Here is an 18,734-nt window from a genome sequence, read left to right as displayed (position 1 = left end):
ATATTATGAAAGGGGAATTTAAAGTTGACCAAACTTTACTTCTTGTATGTAAGTTTCAAATTTACTTTCATTTATAGTATAATTTAATCATATTTTTAGAAAGAAAAGGGAAGATCTATCATATAATTTATTTATTAATCTTTATTATTACAGAGAGGAGGTTCCTGGAAGATGACAGGAATGTAGTTGTAAAAAAAGACAGATGGTTTTGTGATTTGTCCGTAGAGTGGGGAAATGGTAGTATTAGACGAAGACCGTTGAACCTTTTCTTCCCAAACACAATAACCTTTTACTTTGTCTCCTAATCATTTGGTTAATTTTTTTATTCGATTCTTGGTCTGCCATTCTTTGGTGCTTACCGACTCACACCACCCTCTCTTCTACCATCATTTCTCTTTCTGACATTCTGCATCCTACTCTTCAAATCACTGCATCATCACTATGCTCATATTTCGCAAAAATAACTCAAAACTGAATTCAAAGATTGACTTTAAAACTCACAAATTCAGGAAAGGAGATTATAACTGAAAGTAAAAATATCAAATATACAGTTACTATTGGTAGATTTTTCCAGACATGGTCACTTGATTCCCCCAATTTCTTCCTAAAAGTGTAAGTCATTTCACATTGTTACTTTTTTCTCGAGAAATCATTTCAAGACACGAGTACTCCTTATCTGTATACCTTGTTAAACATACGTGTTTACTTGACTTATTGTCAGAAAAACTTTCGATATAAGTATTTGTTTGTACTGGTTACCACACGAACCAGGCTCTGATATCAGTTGTTGGAAAGATCTCAAAATTAACATATAACAAGCGGAAGCAAAATCCCGATCAAATCTTCCCTAAATAAATAATATGCAAAGTAATAAAATGCATAGAACAGATGAGGGAGGAACCAACAAACATCAAAACTTACTCTTGACGTAGGAAAATCTCAATATGGAGGAAAAATTCACAGGACCTCGTCCAATACAATCTTCCACTAATGATAATCAATGGGTATAGCACAAATTCTCTTCGAGATTCCAATGATCAACAAGAACATTATTCTTTTCACCGGCAAAGTGGATAACAAACCTCAAATGATACTTAAATAAAAAACACAGGAAGCCCCAATATATAAGATGAGGAATAAAACATTTTTTTCAAGGTAGTTTCTTTACACAAACTAGTTGCATTTTCCTTCTTGATTCGGTCTCTCTGATGACTTCTTTTCTTTACTCATGAGAGATACTCACAACTTTTATCTCTCTGTCTTCTCACACTATTTTTTTTTCTCATAATAAATCTTATGCAATGGTTGTATATTTGAAATTCCATAATGGCATGCAAGTCTATAAAAAAACCTCTTTCTTATTTTTTTTAATTAGATTAATGAGTTCAATAAATTAGTGATTCAGCTCACCAACGAGGGAGATGAATTTTAATGTCGAACTTGTACATGGTCACTTTTTCGTCGAAATTTCACTTTATTAATAGTTTTGTTATTATTGATGAATTTCATCATCAATAATTTTATTTTATTCTTGTAGAGTAATGTATGCACAAACAAAATTTTCATTGATCTCAATTCATTACTAGTAGTTTTTTCTTATGATACTAAAAATTAAATATATTAATACTTGTTCTATGATTATTTATCTAAAAAATTATAATAATGTATTCAATAAAGTATATTTAGAAATTTAAAAAAGAAAACTTATTTTCTAGCATTATTAATATTTAATGTAATAAAAGAGTTAAAAACAAACTCTGGTAAAAAAAAGAAACATGAAAATAATAATAAAGCCATGTCTTGTATAAATAAATCACGCCTTAGGTACGAAAGAGTAAGAAAATGACTAAACATTTTACGAAAAGAAATATGAAATGTATAAACTAGTCTTTAAAAAAATATTACTTAAAGAAACATTTCATAAACTCTATCAGTTACTAAACAAAGTTTATTTACCAATATTATTAATAAGATCAAATAATTTTTTAACCAATAAAAAAATAAAAACTGCAGTAACATCTCAATAGTAACCTAAAATTAAAAGAAATATTAAATATATAAAAGCTCATAATCAACCATGTTAAATTATTATAGTTGGAGTGTTCAAATACATAAAACACAATTATAGAACAATTTATATTTTAACTTTATTATTTTGAAATTTTGTGTTAGGTAGTAATAATTTGAATAAATATTTAACGTATAAGATTAGTTTATTAAAATAAGTAACTATTTATGAACCAATCTAATTCCCACTTTTTGAGTTAAGTTAACTTGAAAAAATCAATCGTGTCATATTTATTAACATGACTTATCAACTAAACTTTATTGTCACACAATTTAGTTAGGTTGTATTTATGATGAATTGGATTGACTCCGGGGTATAAGATATATTAAAAATAATTATTAATCTTTTTTATACTCACCAACATCAAAAAAATTTGTGTAGTATCATTAGAATTAATTATTACCTTCTATGATTATTGTCAATTTTGAAACCTAGTGGGTTGATTACAATTTTGTGATAAGATATTTAGTAATTAAATGAAATATATATATATATATATATATATATATATATTCTACTCAATTTAATAATTCGTGACAATGAATTTAAAAAATAAAAAAATTGTATAGACTTGTACTTAAAAAAATGTTCTATACTACTAAAAAAATTTAATTATGACTAATTTTAGTCACTAAATTTAATTAGTCATTATAATAACTAATTTAAATATTAATTTATAAATTAAAAATTATTAATAATTAAAACAGTTTTAAAAAAAATATAATTGGTCTCTAAATTGACAATTAGATATAGTTTTTATTCTAATATTAGTTACTAAAATTTTGATTACTAAAAATATTGGTTTCTATATTTGTCATTAAATATATTTTTGTCACTAAAATTAATCATCAAATTTTTCATTGAAACATATTTACTTAATTTAAAGTAGTAATTTTAATTATACTCATGATAATTCAGCACAACTAAAAATTGATTTGTTAAACTCCAATAGTATTTATTGTATATGCATGTAAACAAAATTACTACTTAATAAACTAAGAGATTTGAAGTACAAAATTATGATGTGAAATAAAAAGTTATACACTATAATATTCGGTTAAGTTTTACTATCTTTTATAAAAGACACAAATCTACATATAGCGCGAAGTTTATCAAAATATGGTTGTAAAGTTAAGTAAATTTTGATAGAGTTTTGTCTTCTCTTCTAAATCTTAACAAATCGAAATTTTTTGCAGGGATACATAATCCTGTGAGAGTTATTAACTTACTAAATCGACTTAATGGTACAAATTTTGACAGTACTGATGATATGATCTAATATAAATTTGTTTTGAAGAACTCAAAACTGAACGTAGTAACAAAAGTTTCATTCATCCCAAAATTGTCTATATTTATATTTATGAGAGGCAGAGATGCAAACTACGATCAATAGGGAGAATTGCATTATTGTGATTGTCGCATTTGTATGTGGAAGTACAGTTGTTTATTTCTATTATTAACTTAGGTTTTAGTATCCTACCTAAAAAAACAACGGTTTTAGTATCTTACCACACAAACACAGAAGTCGTATGAAGTCAGAAAATTGACATTCAAGAAAACCACATTTAATTCAAAACGTACGTAATTTTCAAATTGCAAAAAAGATGAATCATTAGGATGGTTAGTTGAAGTTCCAGCAATTTCTAAGGGAGGAAAAATGACCTTAACCTAGACAGATGTCAAAAACAATTTTGCATTTGTTCCCAAATGATGAAACTTCTCGAAACGATCGTGGTTTTGAAAAACCATCCCAAAAAACCAAAAGGAAGACAAGAAGGCCAGTTTTTTCTGCATAGGGTACCTGGGTGCCAGAAAAAAAGTTAGTCAAAAAAAGGAAAGAGCCATAGAGTTTTCAAATTTTTTAGTGTAATTACCCAAGGGCAGCAACAAAAAAAACCTAGAGAAGCTTCTGTTATGATGAATTTAATGCAGTGTATATTGTTTTGCTACTCTCAGGAATTACTTGTCTACTACAATTTTGCCCTTCTCAAACCTTGTGCTTATTTTATACTTCATGTTTCTATTCTTGGACCAGGTTTAGCCTTGCAAACACACTCCTTCAATTTCCACACATCACTCTCTTTTCTCGAAGCTCTAGCAGCATGGTCCATAACCACCTAGGTCGGTGAAAAGTAAGAACCCTCTTAGCTAGCTTTGTAGCATATGGCAATTACTAAAAGTTGGCACATAGAGTGACATGAAGATCAGAACTTTTGTGTGTTAAAATCTTGTGAAAATGCCAATGGGACATATAGTACATACATAGGTAAAAACGAAACTTCAGTGGATACTCTGTTGTGGTATACAAGTGCATGTAGTATATATATACATCTACATATACATCAGTGGATAGAAACCGTGGGAGAATGAAGACCGTCCAAACATGATGACCCAGATGGTGGGGCCAGAGATTGTCCCGTGAGGTGCCCACTTGAGGAAAGTCAGAAATGAATTAAAAATAAATAAAAATGGCATTGTCCAATCACCTCTTGCTACAACTTTCTCCTCTCTGAGCCTCCTCCTATTTATTTCATTCCCTGTGATGCTGCCATTTTATTTTCTCACTTTGCTTCTCTCACCATAATAATAACCCTCTTATGTTTAACTCAAACCTTCATAACTCTTCCCCTCACCCCACCAAAACACCCTTTACTTTCCTTGCCATTCATTCTTCCTCCACGTAGGTTTCCACAAAAACCATTGCTGGATTCAACACTTTCTCACTCACCTACACATGGGAAGACACTCCTGTTGCTACAAACAGAAGTTACGGAAAGGCCTTTGGTCTCCAGAGGAAGATGAGAAGCTTCTGGATTACATCACCAAACATGGTCATGGATGTTGGAGCTCAGTCCCCAAACTTGCTGGTATATCTATATCTATATATATACACATACACATACTATATCGTTTCATTGATGCAGCGTGCACAATGAAGGAGTGGAGTCACTTCATTCTAATCTTAATTCTGCATGCCAGGTCTGCAGAGGTGTGGGAAGAGTTGTAGGTTGAGGTGGATAAATTACCTGAGGCCTGATTTGAAGAGAGGAGCATTCTCACAGGAGGAGGAGAACATGATTATTGAACTCCATGCAGTTCTTGGAAACAGGTAGTTCAGTAATATAGTTAAATATCTTTCTCTTTCTTTTTTAACGTACGGTTATTACTTTTGACTTTTGTTCTTCTACATATAATGTTTTACTGTTTCTTTTCTCATGGTGACTGCTATATCAGGTGGTCTCAGATTGCAGCACAGTTACCGGGAAGAACTGACAATGAGATTAAAAACCTATGGAACTCGTGCCTCAAGAAGAAGCTGAGGCAAAGAAGCATTGACCCAAACACCCACAAACCACTCTCTGAGGTTGAGAACGACAAGGACATGCCACCCTCAACCGACAAAACCAATCACAAAGCCTCATTGGTTGATCAGCCACCAAAACCCTTGCCTTCTTCAGAGAGATACCCTCTTGAGGTTTCCACCAGTTCAACCCAGGAACTATTCCTAGATAGGTTTGCCGCTACCTCCCATGACAACAGTAGTTGCAGACCCTCTGATGTGGTAGTAGGACCATACTTCTCCTTCCACCACTTCAACTATGGAAACCCCAACCCATCTCTTTCTTTCATTCCACCCCCCACTTCTTCAGACCTTAACAATCCCACCATACCCTCCTCTATGCTGCATTCCATTTTCCCAACACAGGTGAAGCTCCAATCTAACCACAACCCTTCCATATCCCCCGATGCGGTTCAAAACTGGGAATCCGACAACACAAACAAAAGCAATGCCGGTATGCAGTTTCAAAGCAGCACAAACTTCCTTGACAACACTTGGGGGGTGGCAGAGTCTACGAAGGTTAACGTTAACAAAGATGCTCAAGTGCCCCTTCAGACAGAACAAGAGGATCTAAAATGGTCTGAGTATCTTAACACCCCATTTATTCTGGGAAACACACCGGAGAATCAAATCCAAACCTCTCAATCTATCTACAGTGAGGTCAAACCAGAAACAGGATTCATAACAGACGAGTCGTGTACCGGTTGGCACCATCCGCCACCAGCTTTTCAACTTTCCGATATATATAGCAAGAATCTGCAGAGATTTTCAGTGACTTTTGGACAAACCCTCTAACCTGTGTACGTGATATGTGGAAACTTCAACTCAACGAAAGAGACAAAGATGTTGCCGACTTAATTTTTCAATGTGAACCAGGTCAGAATTTTCTCGTGAGTTCTGACCACAGGTGTGTGCTGTAAAAAAATTTCTTTCCATAATGTATATTATGTTACGGTGTAATATTTGTGATTAATTCCAGCTTCTTATATATTCCCACCATTTTGTTAATCAAACATAGAGGCACCAACCACTGCTGAAATAAGGCTTGTTCCAATTCAATGCTTCTCTCCCTCAAAATTCTTAAGCTGTTCATTACAATGTACATGTAGCTTCTGAGTTATTTTTGTGTATACAAATTCTTGTTATTTTGTACCAAGACTTGAACAGTTGACATTGCAATAGTTTCAAATCCTAATATCTTTTGATATGTTCGGGATTTGTTCTGTCTCTTTTTACAGTTTTTTTTTTTCTTGATCCTTCTGAAACTGAGAATCCATTGAACTTTCTTCTTTTTTTTTTTTTTTTTTCGCTCACTGTCAAAGCACCAGGGACCCTATTTCTTAAATGGGTGTCTGTCACTGTCTCCTACAGATAGAGATTGTTTTCACTTTTTGAAGGACCTGAGCACACTTCCCTTCCCCTCTCAATCACTCAAGACAAGAAAGTATGCAATACTTGTCTTCCTCTGATTTACCTCTTTCAAAAGGGTCATCCAGTTGTACACACCACACACCACACAGACACAGATAGATTTCATTGCTAATTCAACAGTTGTAAGCACTGCAGCCACAACGAGGCAAAAAACCACACCAATTTTCTGCCACACCACCGACTACTTGAGAAACTCTAAGGCCACAAAAAGAACATATTTAACAGCTTTCTTCGGTTAACTATTCGGTACGGACAAAGTGAACAATGAAAAAAAAGGGAAACAAAATCATAACTCGGTGTTAGAGAAGAGGATATTTATTTTATTGTGGTGTATTGGGAAGTGACACGAAGTGTACCCATTACAAACAAAAGGATTTTGTGTGAATGTCCTTAGCGTGGGCCTATTCCTCTAAAAGCTTCACACCAGATAATTGGTCCCTCAGTGGGCATCTACATGTACTGTTGCTGAAAGTGAAAGTAGCAAGATAAAAAAAATTATGGGTTGTTCACTTCGCACAAGACATGACAGAAATGACAGAGAGAAAACAACATGAAAACGAAAAAAATAAAGAAAGTAAGCATCATTCACGTAGAACTTGTTCTCAAGAACCATTCCCCCACCATTGAAACAAGTTTTATGTTTTCCTTTCTTTCTTTTCTGATTACTGAAATAGTTTTGACCAATGATGCTCCAACATATCCATTCATAATTTGAGTGGCTACACCAAAACTTTGAAGCATAAAATTTTCACTGAATAAACAATTGACAAAAGTTCAGGATAGAAACTAGCGAGGAACCAGTAACTATACAATCAAATACATAGGAAGTCATAAGAACAAATTGAAATAGACCTTATATTATATGTGTATATTTACTCTTTCTTATTGCCAATTTGCATCAGCAAAGAAAAGCTCAAGTCAAATAGTTTGGAAGCATCCATGCATGACAGTGATTTCGTTTCCCTTTCAGCATATAATTTTTCCTCCAATTACCTGTCAAAAGGGCTAAATTTTACAAGTTATCTTACCAACAGGAAGAAAAGATTGATGCATCATATTAATCAGATATGTCTCTATTATAGCGAAAATGGAATATCTTTCAGATATTAGGATTTGCTTATTCATGCATTAGGACAATAAACACTTGCAGCCCCTTTGATTGTCCATGTGCACACAAATACAATAGTCTTGTGGATCATTAAATATCTTGAAGCTTATTATTTGTTTAATTTGGGGGAGTTAGTGATGTTACATTTTCAATCTCCATGCATGTGAAACAAATAATTGGGTCTATTTGATGGGACCCTACAATCATCAGTGCACAGGAACAGAACAAAAATCCTGAGGGGGATAATGGGGTGCTGACTGTGCAATCTCAAGTTTGATCCTTGTAAAATATTAATGTCCCAGTTAAACAAGTTTCATAAAGTTTTTTCAGTTTTAAATTCTTTGCACTCATATAATTGAGTGAGGAACAAAGTATATTTATATACATCTGTATACTGTTCATAATTTCAAAGGCAAGAACCTAATAAAAAATTTGTTGATTATGATCACAATGATTGAAGTGATAATGACGGTGTTGATGAAGCTGTGTAATATTATATAGCCTTATCGATAGACTTGCTCTGGTGACAGGTAATTTGAGAATAGTTTTAAGATACTGAAGGAGAATGAACAATCAAATGTACTATTTTTTTCAAATACCTTATTTAATCCAAGGAAATTAGTGATGGACAAAAATTGATAAATATTTTGTACCAAGATATAAAAAAAATATATAGTAGTTTATCCTTTATGTATATTAATAAATAGAAAATGAAGGAAGAAACTAAAATTTTATTTCTTAAAGTTAATTTTTGTTTCCTTTGTTTTCAAAGGGAGAAAATATCATTGTATGTTAATTTTTTTTATCTCTTTTCACTCCTCGTATTAAACATGTTATTAGGTTGTTTTGCTATGATATTATTTAGATTTTTTTTCTCCTGTTAAGAATAAATTACACCAAATTATTTTATTTAAGAAACAATAAAAATTGAACCTTAAAAAAATATAGAATATCATTTTTATCTTTTTATTATTAATATTTTCCACTTTTAATACATAATCTTTTGTACTTATTTAATTATGAATTAAATTATAAACAAAAAAATTTATATTGTCCTGGACCTGCTGGCTTAACAGTCCAGATAGTCCAACAGGCCCAAACGTGTTACGAATAGTTTCACACCACTGGATTTTTCTTCTTACGCCGACAACTTTCTTTCTTGTGGTACAACCGACATAAACTAATTTCAACCAATGAAAAAATTATTTTTCTATAAATATTTATGACAAAACTTATCAAACATATACTCATAATTTTAAATAATTTTCTTTCAAATTATTTTAGGGACTTATTTGATATTAGAAACAGTTTTAAAAACTACATTATTATCAAGCGAATATTTGTGGGGTTGGATTTATATTTCAATTGTAAAAAAGAAACTGTCAATCTTTTGCATTACTGTTGCATATTACGGTGCTAACAAAAATAAATCAAATATATTAACAATTTTGTTATAGACTTAGTTATAGATGTATAAAGTGATAAACAATAATAATAAATAAATAAATTCAACAAAATTATTTATATGAATATAAGTAGAAACAATTTTTAGTTGTTGGGATTTTTAGAACTTTTAAAAAATGAAAGATATAAGAGATATATGTGATATATTATATGGAGGAACATATTTTTATATTTTATTAATATATTTTATATATAGAGTAAAATGTGACAGAATATTAAGTATAAAATATTTAGAATATCTATTTTTAATCTAAAATATTAACTTATTTCCTAAAGCTAAAACATATATATATATATATATATATATATATATATATATATATATATATATAAAACCATAATAATTCATATATAAAAAAATATATATCAACCCAACTTGTTAATTATCATAAAAATATTTTGTAACATATAATATTTACTATTATTTATTATTATTATTATTATTATTATTATTATTATTATTATTATTTCAAAATAATAGTTTGGTTTGAGTTTTTGAGTAACCTTGTATTTGATATAAATGTCACGAAATATTAAATAAATGTCAGAGAAGATAAGGAAATAATAATAAAGAAGTGACAAAACAAGGCATGACACTGTCGATAATTTTGTTAAAGTTTAATAAAATTATAATATATTTCATCAGAAATAACATATACTTGAAATCTAATTTGAAAATTTGTGCAGGAAGATTTGACATAAGAAATCTTTATATAATTTTTTTTATTTGGCAAAAATGTTATCTTTATAATAACTAAAATTTCACAAAACATATTCATTATAAATTTATTTAATAGACAAGAGTTTGATAACATGCAGATACAAGTAAAAAACTCCAAATTTGGCAGCAAATAAAAACTCAACTCATTATAAACGCATTTACGTCATAAGTGTATATAATATATATTTATCAGATCATAAAAAATTATTTTCATGATTTATATTACTTAAAATTTTTAATTTAATCCAGTAATCAAATAATCCATAATCAATTAATTAAACCTGGTAGAAGAAAAAGCGTTGAAGGAGAGACCTATTAAATGTGGTCAGTTAGCATTTTAAAAGTTAATCAATAATAGTTTCAATAAAAAAATAAAAATAAAACTCAAAAAAATCTCTGATCTTTACAGTAAAAGTAATTCAATGTATCGTCCTTTTTAGTAATTAAGTGTTACCATCACATATTACAGGACTTATGTATTTAATAAAAAAAATGTCATGTTTAATTTCACTGCCGGTAAAAACCATTCAAATAAAAAATAATAATCAGTGTTGAAATGAATCTCTGCTCTAATAAATTGGAAAAAAAAAAATCAGTCAAAATTTTCAAATACTTAAATATAAGCTATTTTCCTTTCTTTGGTACCTAATATTTTTCCTTTTAAACGAAACATTAAGGAAAGTGATAGTTAAAGGACAAGAACGAATCCCATCAAAGGTTATCACATTTGTAAACAGCAAAACAACATATCCAACTGGTTCCAACTAAGTTCTTTGATAGTCCAATTCTACATAGTCTTTTCAACTACATCATTTTCGCCCCTCGTTTTTTAATACACCTTCCTTTATAGGTCAAGTCATTTGAAGGAACCTTTCCTTATCATATCCTCAACATTATCATCTTCTAAATCACACAATCCACCATTGTATCAATGATTTCCAACCACCAATGCTAATATATCATCATACTTATGGTGCTTTAAATGATTTAGATTTTAGCTCATTTGTATTGATCTTATGTGCAGTTAAAATTAAAATTGACAACAGAAAAGAGTTTTGAGGAAACATTATGGGACATTATACCCTATGTATCCACAGTAAAAAAACAATAAACTATGAATTAAGAATACTTCAGCTTATGTATCTGTCTGAGTAGTTGTGTTTGATGCATGACAGAAGAAATTATAATTTGAAGGATAGAAAGACATTTAAAAACTTAAGATTACACAAACAAATCGGTTGATATGACAGAAACATACTCATACATGTTAATGTTATAAACAGATAGATTGTGTGATAAATAACAATTAATACTACACAAGATAAGTTCACACAGTATCAGTAAAAGGGAAATAATGACGAACTTTTCATTCAAACTGAAAGGAAAATATGAGATTGAGATTCTGCCAATGCTTACTCGCTTACTGTATTACAGTGCATATATATAGTCTAATAGTTCCTTACTTCTGCCAATCTTTGCCTCAGCTTTCTCAACTAATTAATCTATACACCAAAACTACTTCCACCAATTTCTAAATACTGGAAAAGGCTTATTAAATTTGCACTTCAAACAACCATTTTCTTTTATTGGCCTTGATGATAAATAAACGAGAGATACTCTTACTTGCATTCCTCATAATTGAATAGCATATTCCTAATCGAGTGTATTAAGGTCCAAAGGAAAGAGACTAACGAAATCATGACCATTGATGAAATTTGGCTCATCTGAAGACAAGATGGTGGCACGTATTATCACAAGGGTAAGGACAATCAATGTCCTTAACAACTGCTCGGTCGAAATACCAGTCTCCAACAGCCAGAGCAATTGCCTGCATATTGTCAATGCACATACTTTATAGTTAGACACAAAGATCTTAAATTTTAAAAGGGAAGCATAAGGGAATTACATATACTAGCTTCAGAGATCAAAGACAGAAACTAAAAATGTGAATTATGGAAAAAATCAAATCATTACTTAGTAATAGTAAGCTCCATCTAGTATTCAAACTCCTCCGTGTACCAAGGTGCAAGATACCAAGATGCAAGATTCTTAACTAAAACTGCATTAGAGACATGATGAACCCACCTTGTTCCCAATGACAGGAGAATTGTCTGCAAACCATGTATCCTGCCTCTCAGATTGGCAGTGAGCAAAACATGAATTTATGAATAATCCATTCTGATATGATCTTGAGAAGCTTTTAATACCATTCAGCATTTGATTCCTGAATCCTGCATTAGATACAGGGAAATGACTTTTACACTGACTAATTTATTCAAGACCTTTTTTTAACTTCTAATGAAAACCATCATAGTCAAACCACCTTGCAAATATTGGATTTGTGAAGCAGTACATTTAGCATGGTTTAATCTACAATCATGCCAATAGCCACGGGGATCAGCTGATGAAGGGGCTATGCTTGATTGGATCTGTTGATAAACAGAAAATATTTGTTTAGTATAATATATCTACAATTGATTTAATGCACGATTTATCAGGAATTAAGACAATAACCACTGACAAAACCTGACATTTACCTGCCATGAGTCATAAGCAGTGTTAAGAATGAATAGCGGGGTTCTAATACTGGCAATCAAGTTCTGAGGGAAGAAGCACTGAAAGAGGGGCAAAAAAGACACGTCAGTGAAAGGCCAACTCAGAGCAAGCAACAAATTATGGATCATCAAATCTCCAGATATCCATTCAAATGAAACTTCATTTTCTACATTTTCAGCGTAAAAGTTATCAATGATTACCGAAGTGGGATCGAGGTGATTAGTGCAACTGGGCGGCAGATTCTTCTGCACTCCCTGCAATGAACCAAAAAACTATTTACCATCAAGTAGTAAAGAGTTATAAGCATGACAAAATGGCCAAATTTCAAACCTTGCTAACTAATTGGCAACTGGCAGATCCTCATTTCATATTAAACAAAGATTTTAAAAATTCAATTTAACTGGCAACAATTCCTACTCAGATTTGGTGAAAAACCTTGCCAAAAGTCCATGATAAAAAACAGCATGTATCCAACATGGAGTTTGAGTATAAATGGCGTTTTATTTGATATTAGCTTACTTCAAATAGTTAAACCAAATACTATGAGTCAATAAGATGACCACAAAACAGGAGATGTTGGGGTACCTGCAGCCCTACGACACCACTGAAAAAATTCCTGATGGTATGTCCCCTAGACACGTCAATCCTGTAATTCAAGGGAGGCATTAACCAAAAATTGAAGGACCAAAAATCCTGTGGTAACAATGGAAACGCATTCATGGAATGAAATAGTGCAGCTAGCCACATACGCATCAAGAAATAACCCTGCATCACTGAGACACTTCACTTTGGTAGTGTGTGGGAAAAACCCTCGAAATTCATCACAGTGTATAATAGTAGCCAGACCACCAGCGGAGCATCCAGAAAGCAGAGCCTGAAGAAAACATAGTAGTATCTATTGTGAGAAGAAAGATTAAGTAGCAGCATCATTGTATGTGTGCATGAGTGTGTGTACAACCTGCTTGGCAAATCTCATTCCCTTTGACATCAAATCTTCAATTGCAGCCGACCATATACGTTGTCCTCTAAATTGCAGTTGAGCAGCCTATGACATGATATTTGCAAGTAAGTATTGTCTAATGTAAAGCACTGTACGTGATGTCAATCTTTTCTTCCACATGCCACACTCAGAAATTTTATGATAACCCTTAACATTAACAGATGTTGTTACAACTATAGAAACTGAAGGAAAAAAGTTGGATAACAGCAAAGAAAATGAAGGTCTTGTCTAAACCAGAGCCTTGCAGACATCTCCATGAAACATGTCAAAAATGAAAGTTTCAAAAAACAACTAAAGCTAAGAAATAAGAGAGGTATCTTGTGTATTGTCCTTTGGAATTATCAAATCTACTTACTGCAAAGAATGTTATTGCACACACTGAACTACTATTATAAGCTACTTCAACATGATTTCAATTTTCAATAAGATCAAAACATAAAAGTTTACCTTATTTTCACTATCCCCGGCAAACGATGCACCATCACAATAACGAATTTTCACTCTGTTCCAGTTGAAAAAATCTGAAACCACAGGGAACACGACATGAGGGAAAGGGGGCTGGAGATGTAGAAAGCAAAAATAGAGTAGTTCGGTTGTTTAATTGAATGAAAACCTGGATTATCTTCAGCACTATTGCTTAATATTCCTGTAAATGGTATCTGTTTCTCCATGAATCTTGATGACCCACGCCGTGTTTTCTTGCGATAAACACATGATCTAACGTCATTACACCACCCACCTCCCTGTCACAGGATTCTCACTTAAATATCCACAGAATTCTTTATAGCACAACAAAAGGGAACTTGCTTCACCCACACTTCAAAACTGTCGTACATGACATGTTCGGATCCCAAATTATTTATAAGAGTATTTCAATCATTGTCTTTTCACACACAATAAAGATCGACTCCGACAGTATTTTATTTTAACTATAAATGCTTACACAACAACCTTTATATACTAGTAAACTTTCATTGGACATTATTTTGGTGGACACATCTAAATCTATTAAGTAGAAATAAAAACAAGCACGTGCCATTGATCAGTATGAAAACCCAAATCCATTTCATTGATACCTCTAAATTAACAATCCAGCTGTTAGCTCCTGATCCATATCCTCGATGTAAATGATAACCAGGCAATGTTCCATCCAAGCAAACTGCCACAACACAACAAAAGAAAATAGGTATATTCAGCTAAATTAAAGGGCAATAAAATGTTTGTTATCACCCAAAAGAAAGGCTCGGAATATGCTTCCTTTTTCCAGGGTAATGATTCAGTATATACTGCTAGGTAGGACACCAATGGCATGATGAGAATGCATGAAGAGATCCGCCAAGGTGTCAGGGGATTTTACAAGAAAGAATTGTTCACCAAGCAGAGAAATTTTCATCACAGGATTCAAATCTAGACCCATGGGAAAGGTCAAAATTCATAGCGGAACCTTAACCACTCACCTGGTTCTATGTATGATTTAATCTCTAGGTACATGCCCTCATATTGTTAACCAATTAAAAATTAATTGGGATGAACCATGTGCAACAAGACATAGACAAACTACATTCTAAACAACAATGGATCTCACCAGAACAACAACAGAACAGTTGATGAACTCTGTTCCAAGCTCTTACGAGATGAAAAATAAAGAGGTTGGAGTTATATGGTACCTGCACCTTTGGCAGCAGCACTTGGAATGAGTGTGAGTCCTACCATAAGAGGAGACCTCCCAAGGAGGGAGGAATAGGCTTGTTCTTGAGCCTCCAACAAAGAGAACTCGGTTTCATTGAAGTGGTGATATTGATAGGCTGAAGAGGCATCAACCCAGAAACCAAAAACAAGTGCTGCAACAATGGCAGCCCAGAAGAGGTTTCCCATTCTGGCTTTGCTGCTGGTGCGAGTTTGTGACAGAAACAACACACAGATGCACAGTTGGCACAGCAGAAGAAGCCAGAAGGTAGAGCTTCCTTGATTAATTAATGGGCCAAACAATGCACTATGTGCCAAATACACACAATAGAGAAATGTGGGAAGGTTTTATGGCAAGAGAAGAAGGAAGAAGAAGAGGGGTACTTATAGACGCAGAACAGTGTTTGCCGGGCTTTTTAAGGTTTTAATTACAGCCTGCGCGCTTAGGATCTTAAGGTTTCACCAGGGACAGAATTCAACACGGTCTTCACTTGATGTAGGATTTAAATTACAATTTATTTAATAATTACTATTTTTCAACAGTTACTCTAACATTTATTTCCTCGTATTGTTGAAACGTTTTATTTTAATTAACAAACACAACTTTACGAATCGTTAAATATCACCCCACCTTAAATTGAAATTCGTATGTATTTAAAATTTAGATATATTTTAATTCCAAAACCACAAAAATAAATAGATATAATTATTTTATTTTATAATAATATTTGAATGATTATTTTTGCTTCTATGTGAATTGGAAAATACGTTTTATATGTCAAAAGAATTTAACATAATTAAATAAAAATTTATGTATATTACTTTTAAAATTTAGATGTAAAAATATATCAAAGAACAAATCCTAATTTCGTTTCAAGATTCAACTAAAAAAATATGTAATCCTTATAAATCTGGATTTAAGTTTCTTAAGCTAGTTTAACTTCTTCTCACACTGGGCATTCAAAGACACGCCTCTCACAATCACGATTTCATAGTTCCAGTGCTCTAGGTTTGTTTTGATTTTTCTTAAATATTAATGTAAAATCTATTAATGTTTAAAAACCTAGAAAAAATTAAAATGTTATAATTATTTCTACTTCTGAATTTGTAAAATAAATAGTAGTTGAAATCTATTCGAAAATATTTGGCTCTAAGTAGAAAGAAAAATATGCTTTTGTCCCTTCCTTTAAATACCATAAATATTTTGTTTCTGTGAGTAAAATATTACAATATAAACTATTTATGTAACTTTTGCATTTTATCATTAAATATTTTATTATCTCTTTTGAAAATATTCATTTGGATGAGAAACTCAGATTTTTTTTTTTTAAATTGCAAAACTAAGTGTTAGGATTAATGAAAGAACTAAAAATAAACTTGTATATTCCAATGTTAGAAAACTAAAAATATATTTTAACATTTATTATATATCCATTTTTTTACATAGACGTTGATATATATGTAAAGTCTGCATATGCACGGTATCACATCACATGTCAACTAATTGCGATTTATATAAATTGTTCTTAATTACTGCAAATTTTGGAAGTTATAATATTATTCATAAATTTTATTTATCATTTCAATGAAGAGACAGAGAGAAGTATATTATCTCTGATAACGTATATAAATATCTTTAATTAGGAATCTGATAATTATTCTTAAGATATCTTTTATAACATTTTCTTCCTTCTTTTTTTTTTATTGTATATCTCCTTCGATCTTTCATATTGATGTAAAAGATGTTACGAAGAATGTAAAAACAAGTTTGAAACTTTCTAAACACAAAAATCTTGTCATTTAGTATGTTCTATTTTATCCTGATATCCTGACAATTTGATCCGTTTTCCTTTATTGATTTCATTCAATAACGAAAGGTGGCATCTCTACTTTTTGTTTTCTACCTAACATGATGTTATCTGCCTGCGTTATATTAATTATTTTGTATAATTAATTACAATGATTTTTTGTTCTTAAAAACAGATTTTGTTATTAAGATTATAAAAGTCTGCATATGCTTGGTTTTACATGTAGAGATGTTGTTACTAAATATTTTATATTGTTGTTCTCATTTTAGGAAGTGTTCTACTCTACATATTTTGCTTCATTTTTATTTTTTTGTTTTTTTTATCTTAGAAGTGAATTTAGTCTTAATTCAATTTTATTTGTAAGATGAACTTTGTAATTATTTATGTAGATGTGAAATTATTTTATTTTTAAACGATGTAAACTCTTTAACACACATCTTTCCAAACATAAATTAAAATAATTAATTAGATATTTTAATTTCATTATAAAAAATAAAAGTTATTTGAAAATTAATATTATAAACAAATAAATTCGTCAAGTAATAATATAGCTCATCCAAAATTTACCTAATTAGTTTTGAAATAATAGCTTTATAATTTTTTATTTTTTATTTTTTGGTAGCCTCCACGTTCATATCTGTCAAAATGAACTTTTTGAATAAGGTGACATTTTAACTACAAATTGAAAAAAAAAAGAGACACTCAAATATTTTTAAATCTAGGCATGAATTTTAGATCTTATATAATATCAAAATTTTGATCTATAAATGAAATATATATATATATATATATATATATATATATTATGTTGATTTAATTAAACTTGTAATCAAAGTAGTATATCTCATATATGTTTTTAATGAGAGAATTAAATATTTTATGTACGAAATTAAATAGGCATGGATGATATATGATTCAATATTATATTACTTATAATTTTTTAATCTTATTTTAAAAATATTTAATCTTCTATCTATTAATAAAGATTTCACATTTGTAAAGGAATCTTGTAAAGTATAGATATTAAAATTGGGAATATATTGTGATAACTACTTAGGATTGTTTGAACTGTGGTTAAAAAAATTAAGTTTGGTTGAATGAGATTGAAAATCTCATTTCACGAAATGTTTGGATTGCAGTTAGAAAAATTAAGTTTTGTTCAATGAAACCGGAGATTTCATTAAAAGGAAAAGTTTTATTGTCTTGTTTTGAAAATAATCCATGGTTGGAGTTCAATGAAACAAAACAAAAATTTATCAAACATCATTTGTGACTTTCAATGTAAAGTAAACTTGGGTTTGAGCTCCCAAACTAAAAATCAAACACACACATATATGATGTTGCTTTGAAAGCAACCAACGTTTGGAGCTTAATGAAACTGAACAAAAATTTGCCAAACATTATTTGTGACTTTTAATGCAAAGTAAACTTGGATTTGAGCTTCCAAACTGAAAACCAAACACACACTTGGTATATGTTTGGATTATGGCTAAAAGTTCAATTTCATTTATTGAATCTTTATTTAGTGTATTTAATTTAATGGAAACGTTTG

The 18,734-nt window shown here is 30.9% G+C and overlaps 2 protein-coding genes across 2 annotated transcripts; one reads left to right on the top strand and one right to left on the bottom strand.

Annotated features, from left to right (window-relative positions):
* The first annotated feature begins 4,567 nt into the window (after positions 1 to 4,567).
* Positions 4,568 to 6,564, top strand: LOC114189637 (transcription factor MYB61-like). Its single transcript, XM_028078261.1, has 3 exons — positions 4,568 to 4,935; positions 5,048 to 5,177; positions 5,303 to 6,564. The coding sequence occupies exons 1-3, from the start codon at positions 4,803 to 4,805 to the stop codon at positions 6,201 to 6,203; spliced, it is 1,164 nt and encodes a 387-aa protein (XP_027934062.1). The 5' UTR covers positions 4,568 to 4,802; the 3' UTR covers positions 6,204 to 6,564.
* A 4,909-nt stretch (positions 6,565 to 11,473) lies between these two features.
* On the bottom strand, positions 11,474 to 15,756 carry LOC114189861 (pectin acetylesterase 12-like). The gene is made up of 12 exons (XM_028078579.1): positions 15,356 to 15,756; positions 14,765 to 14,847; positions 14,302 to 14,431; positions 14,136 to 14,209; positions 13,647 to 13,733; positions 13,438 to 13,562; positions 13,274 to 13,334; positions 12,889 to 12,942; positions 12,670 to 12,747; positions 12,456 to 12,561; positions 12,218 to 12,363; positions 11,474 to 11,960 (listed from the first exon to the last, which is right to left on the bottom strand). The coding sequence occupies exons 1-12, from the start codon at positions 15,561 to 15,563 to the stop codon at positions 11,853 to 11,855; spliced, it is 1,260 nt and encodes a 419-aa protein (XP_027934380.1). The 5' UTR covers positions 15,564 to 15,756; the 3' UTR covers positions 11,474 to 11,852.
* Positions 15,757 to 18,734: the final 2,978 nt, after the last annotated feature.

This window comes from Vigna unguiculata, chromosome 7 (assembly GCF_004118075.2).
Source record: "Vigna unguiculata cultivar IT97K-499-35 chromosome 7, ASM411807v1, whole genome shotgun sequence".
NCBI classification, from domain to species: domain Eukaryota; kingdom Viridiplantae; phylum Streptophyta; class Magnoliopsida; order Fabales; family Fabaceae; genus Vigna; species Vigna unguiculata.
This window is presented reverse-complemented; position numbering and strand designations above follow the sequence as displayed.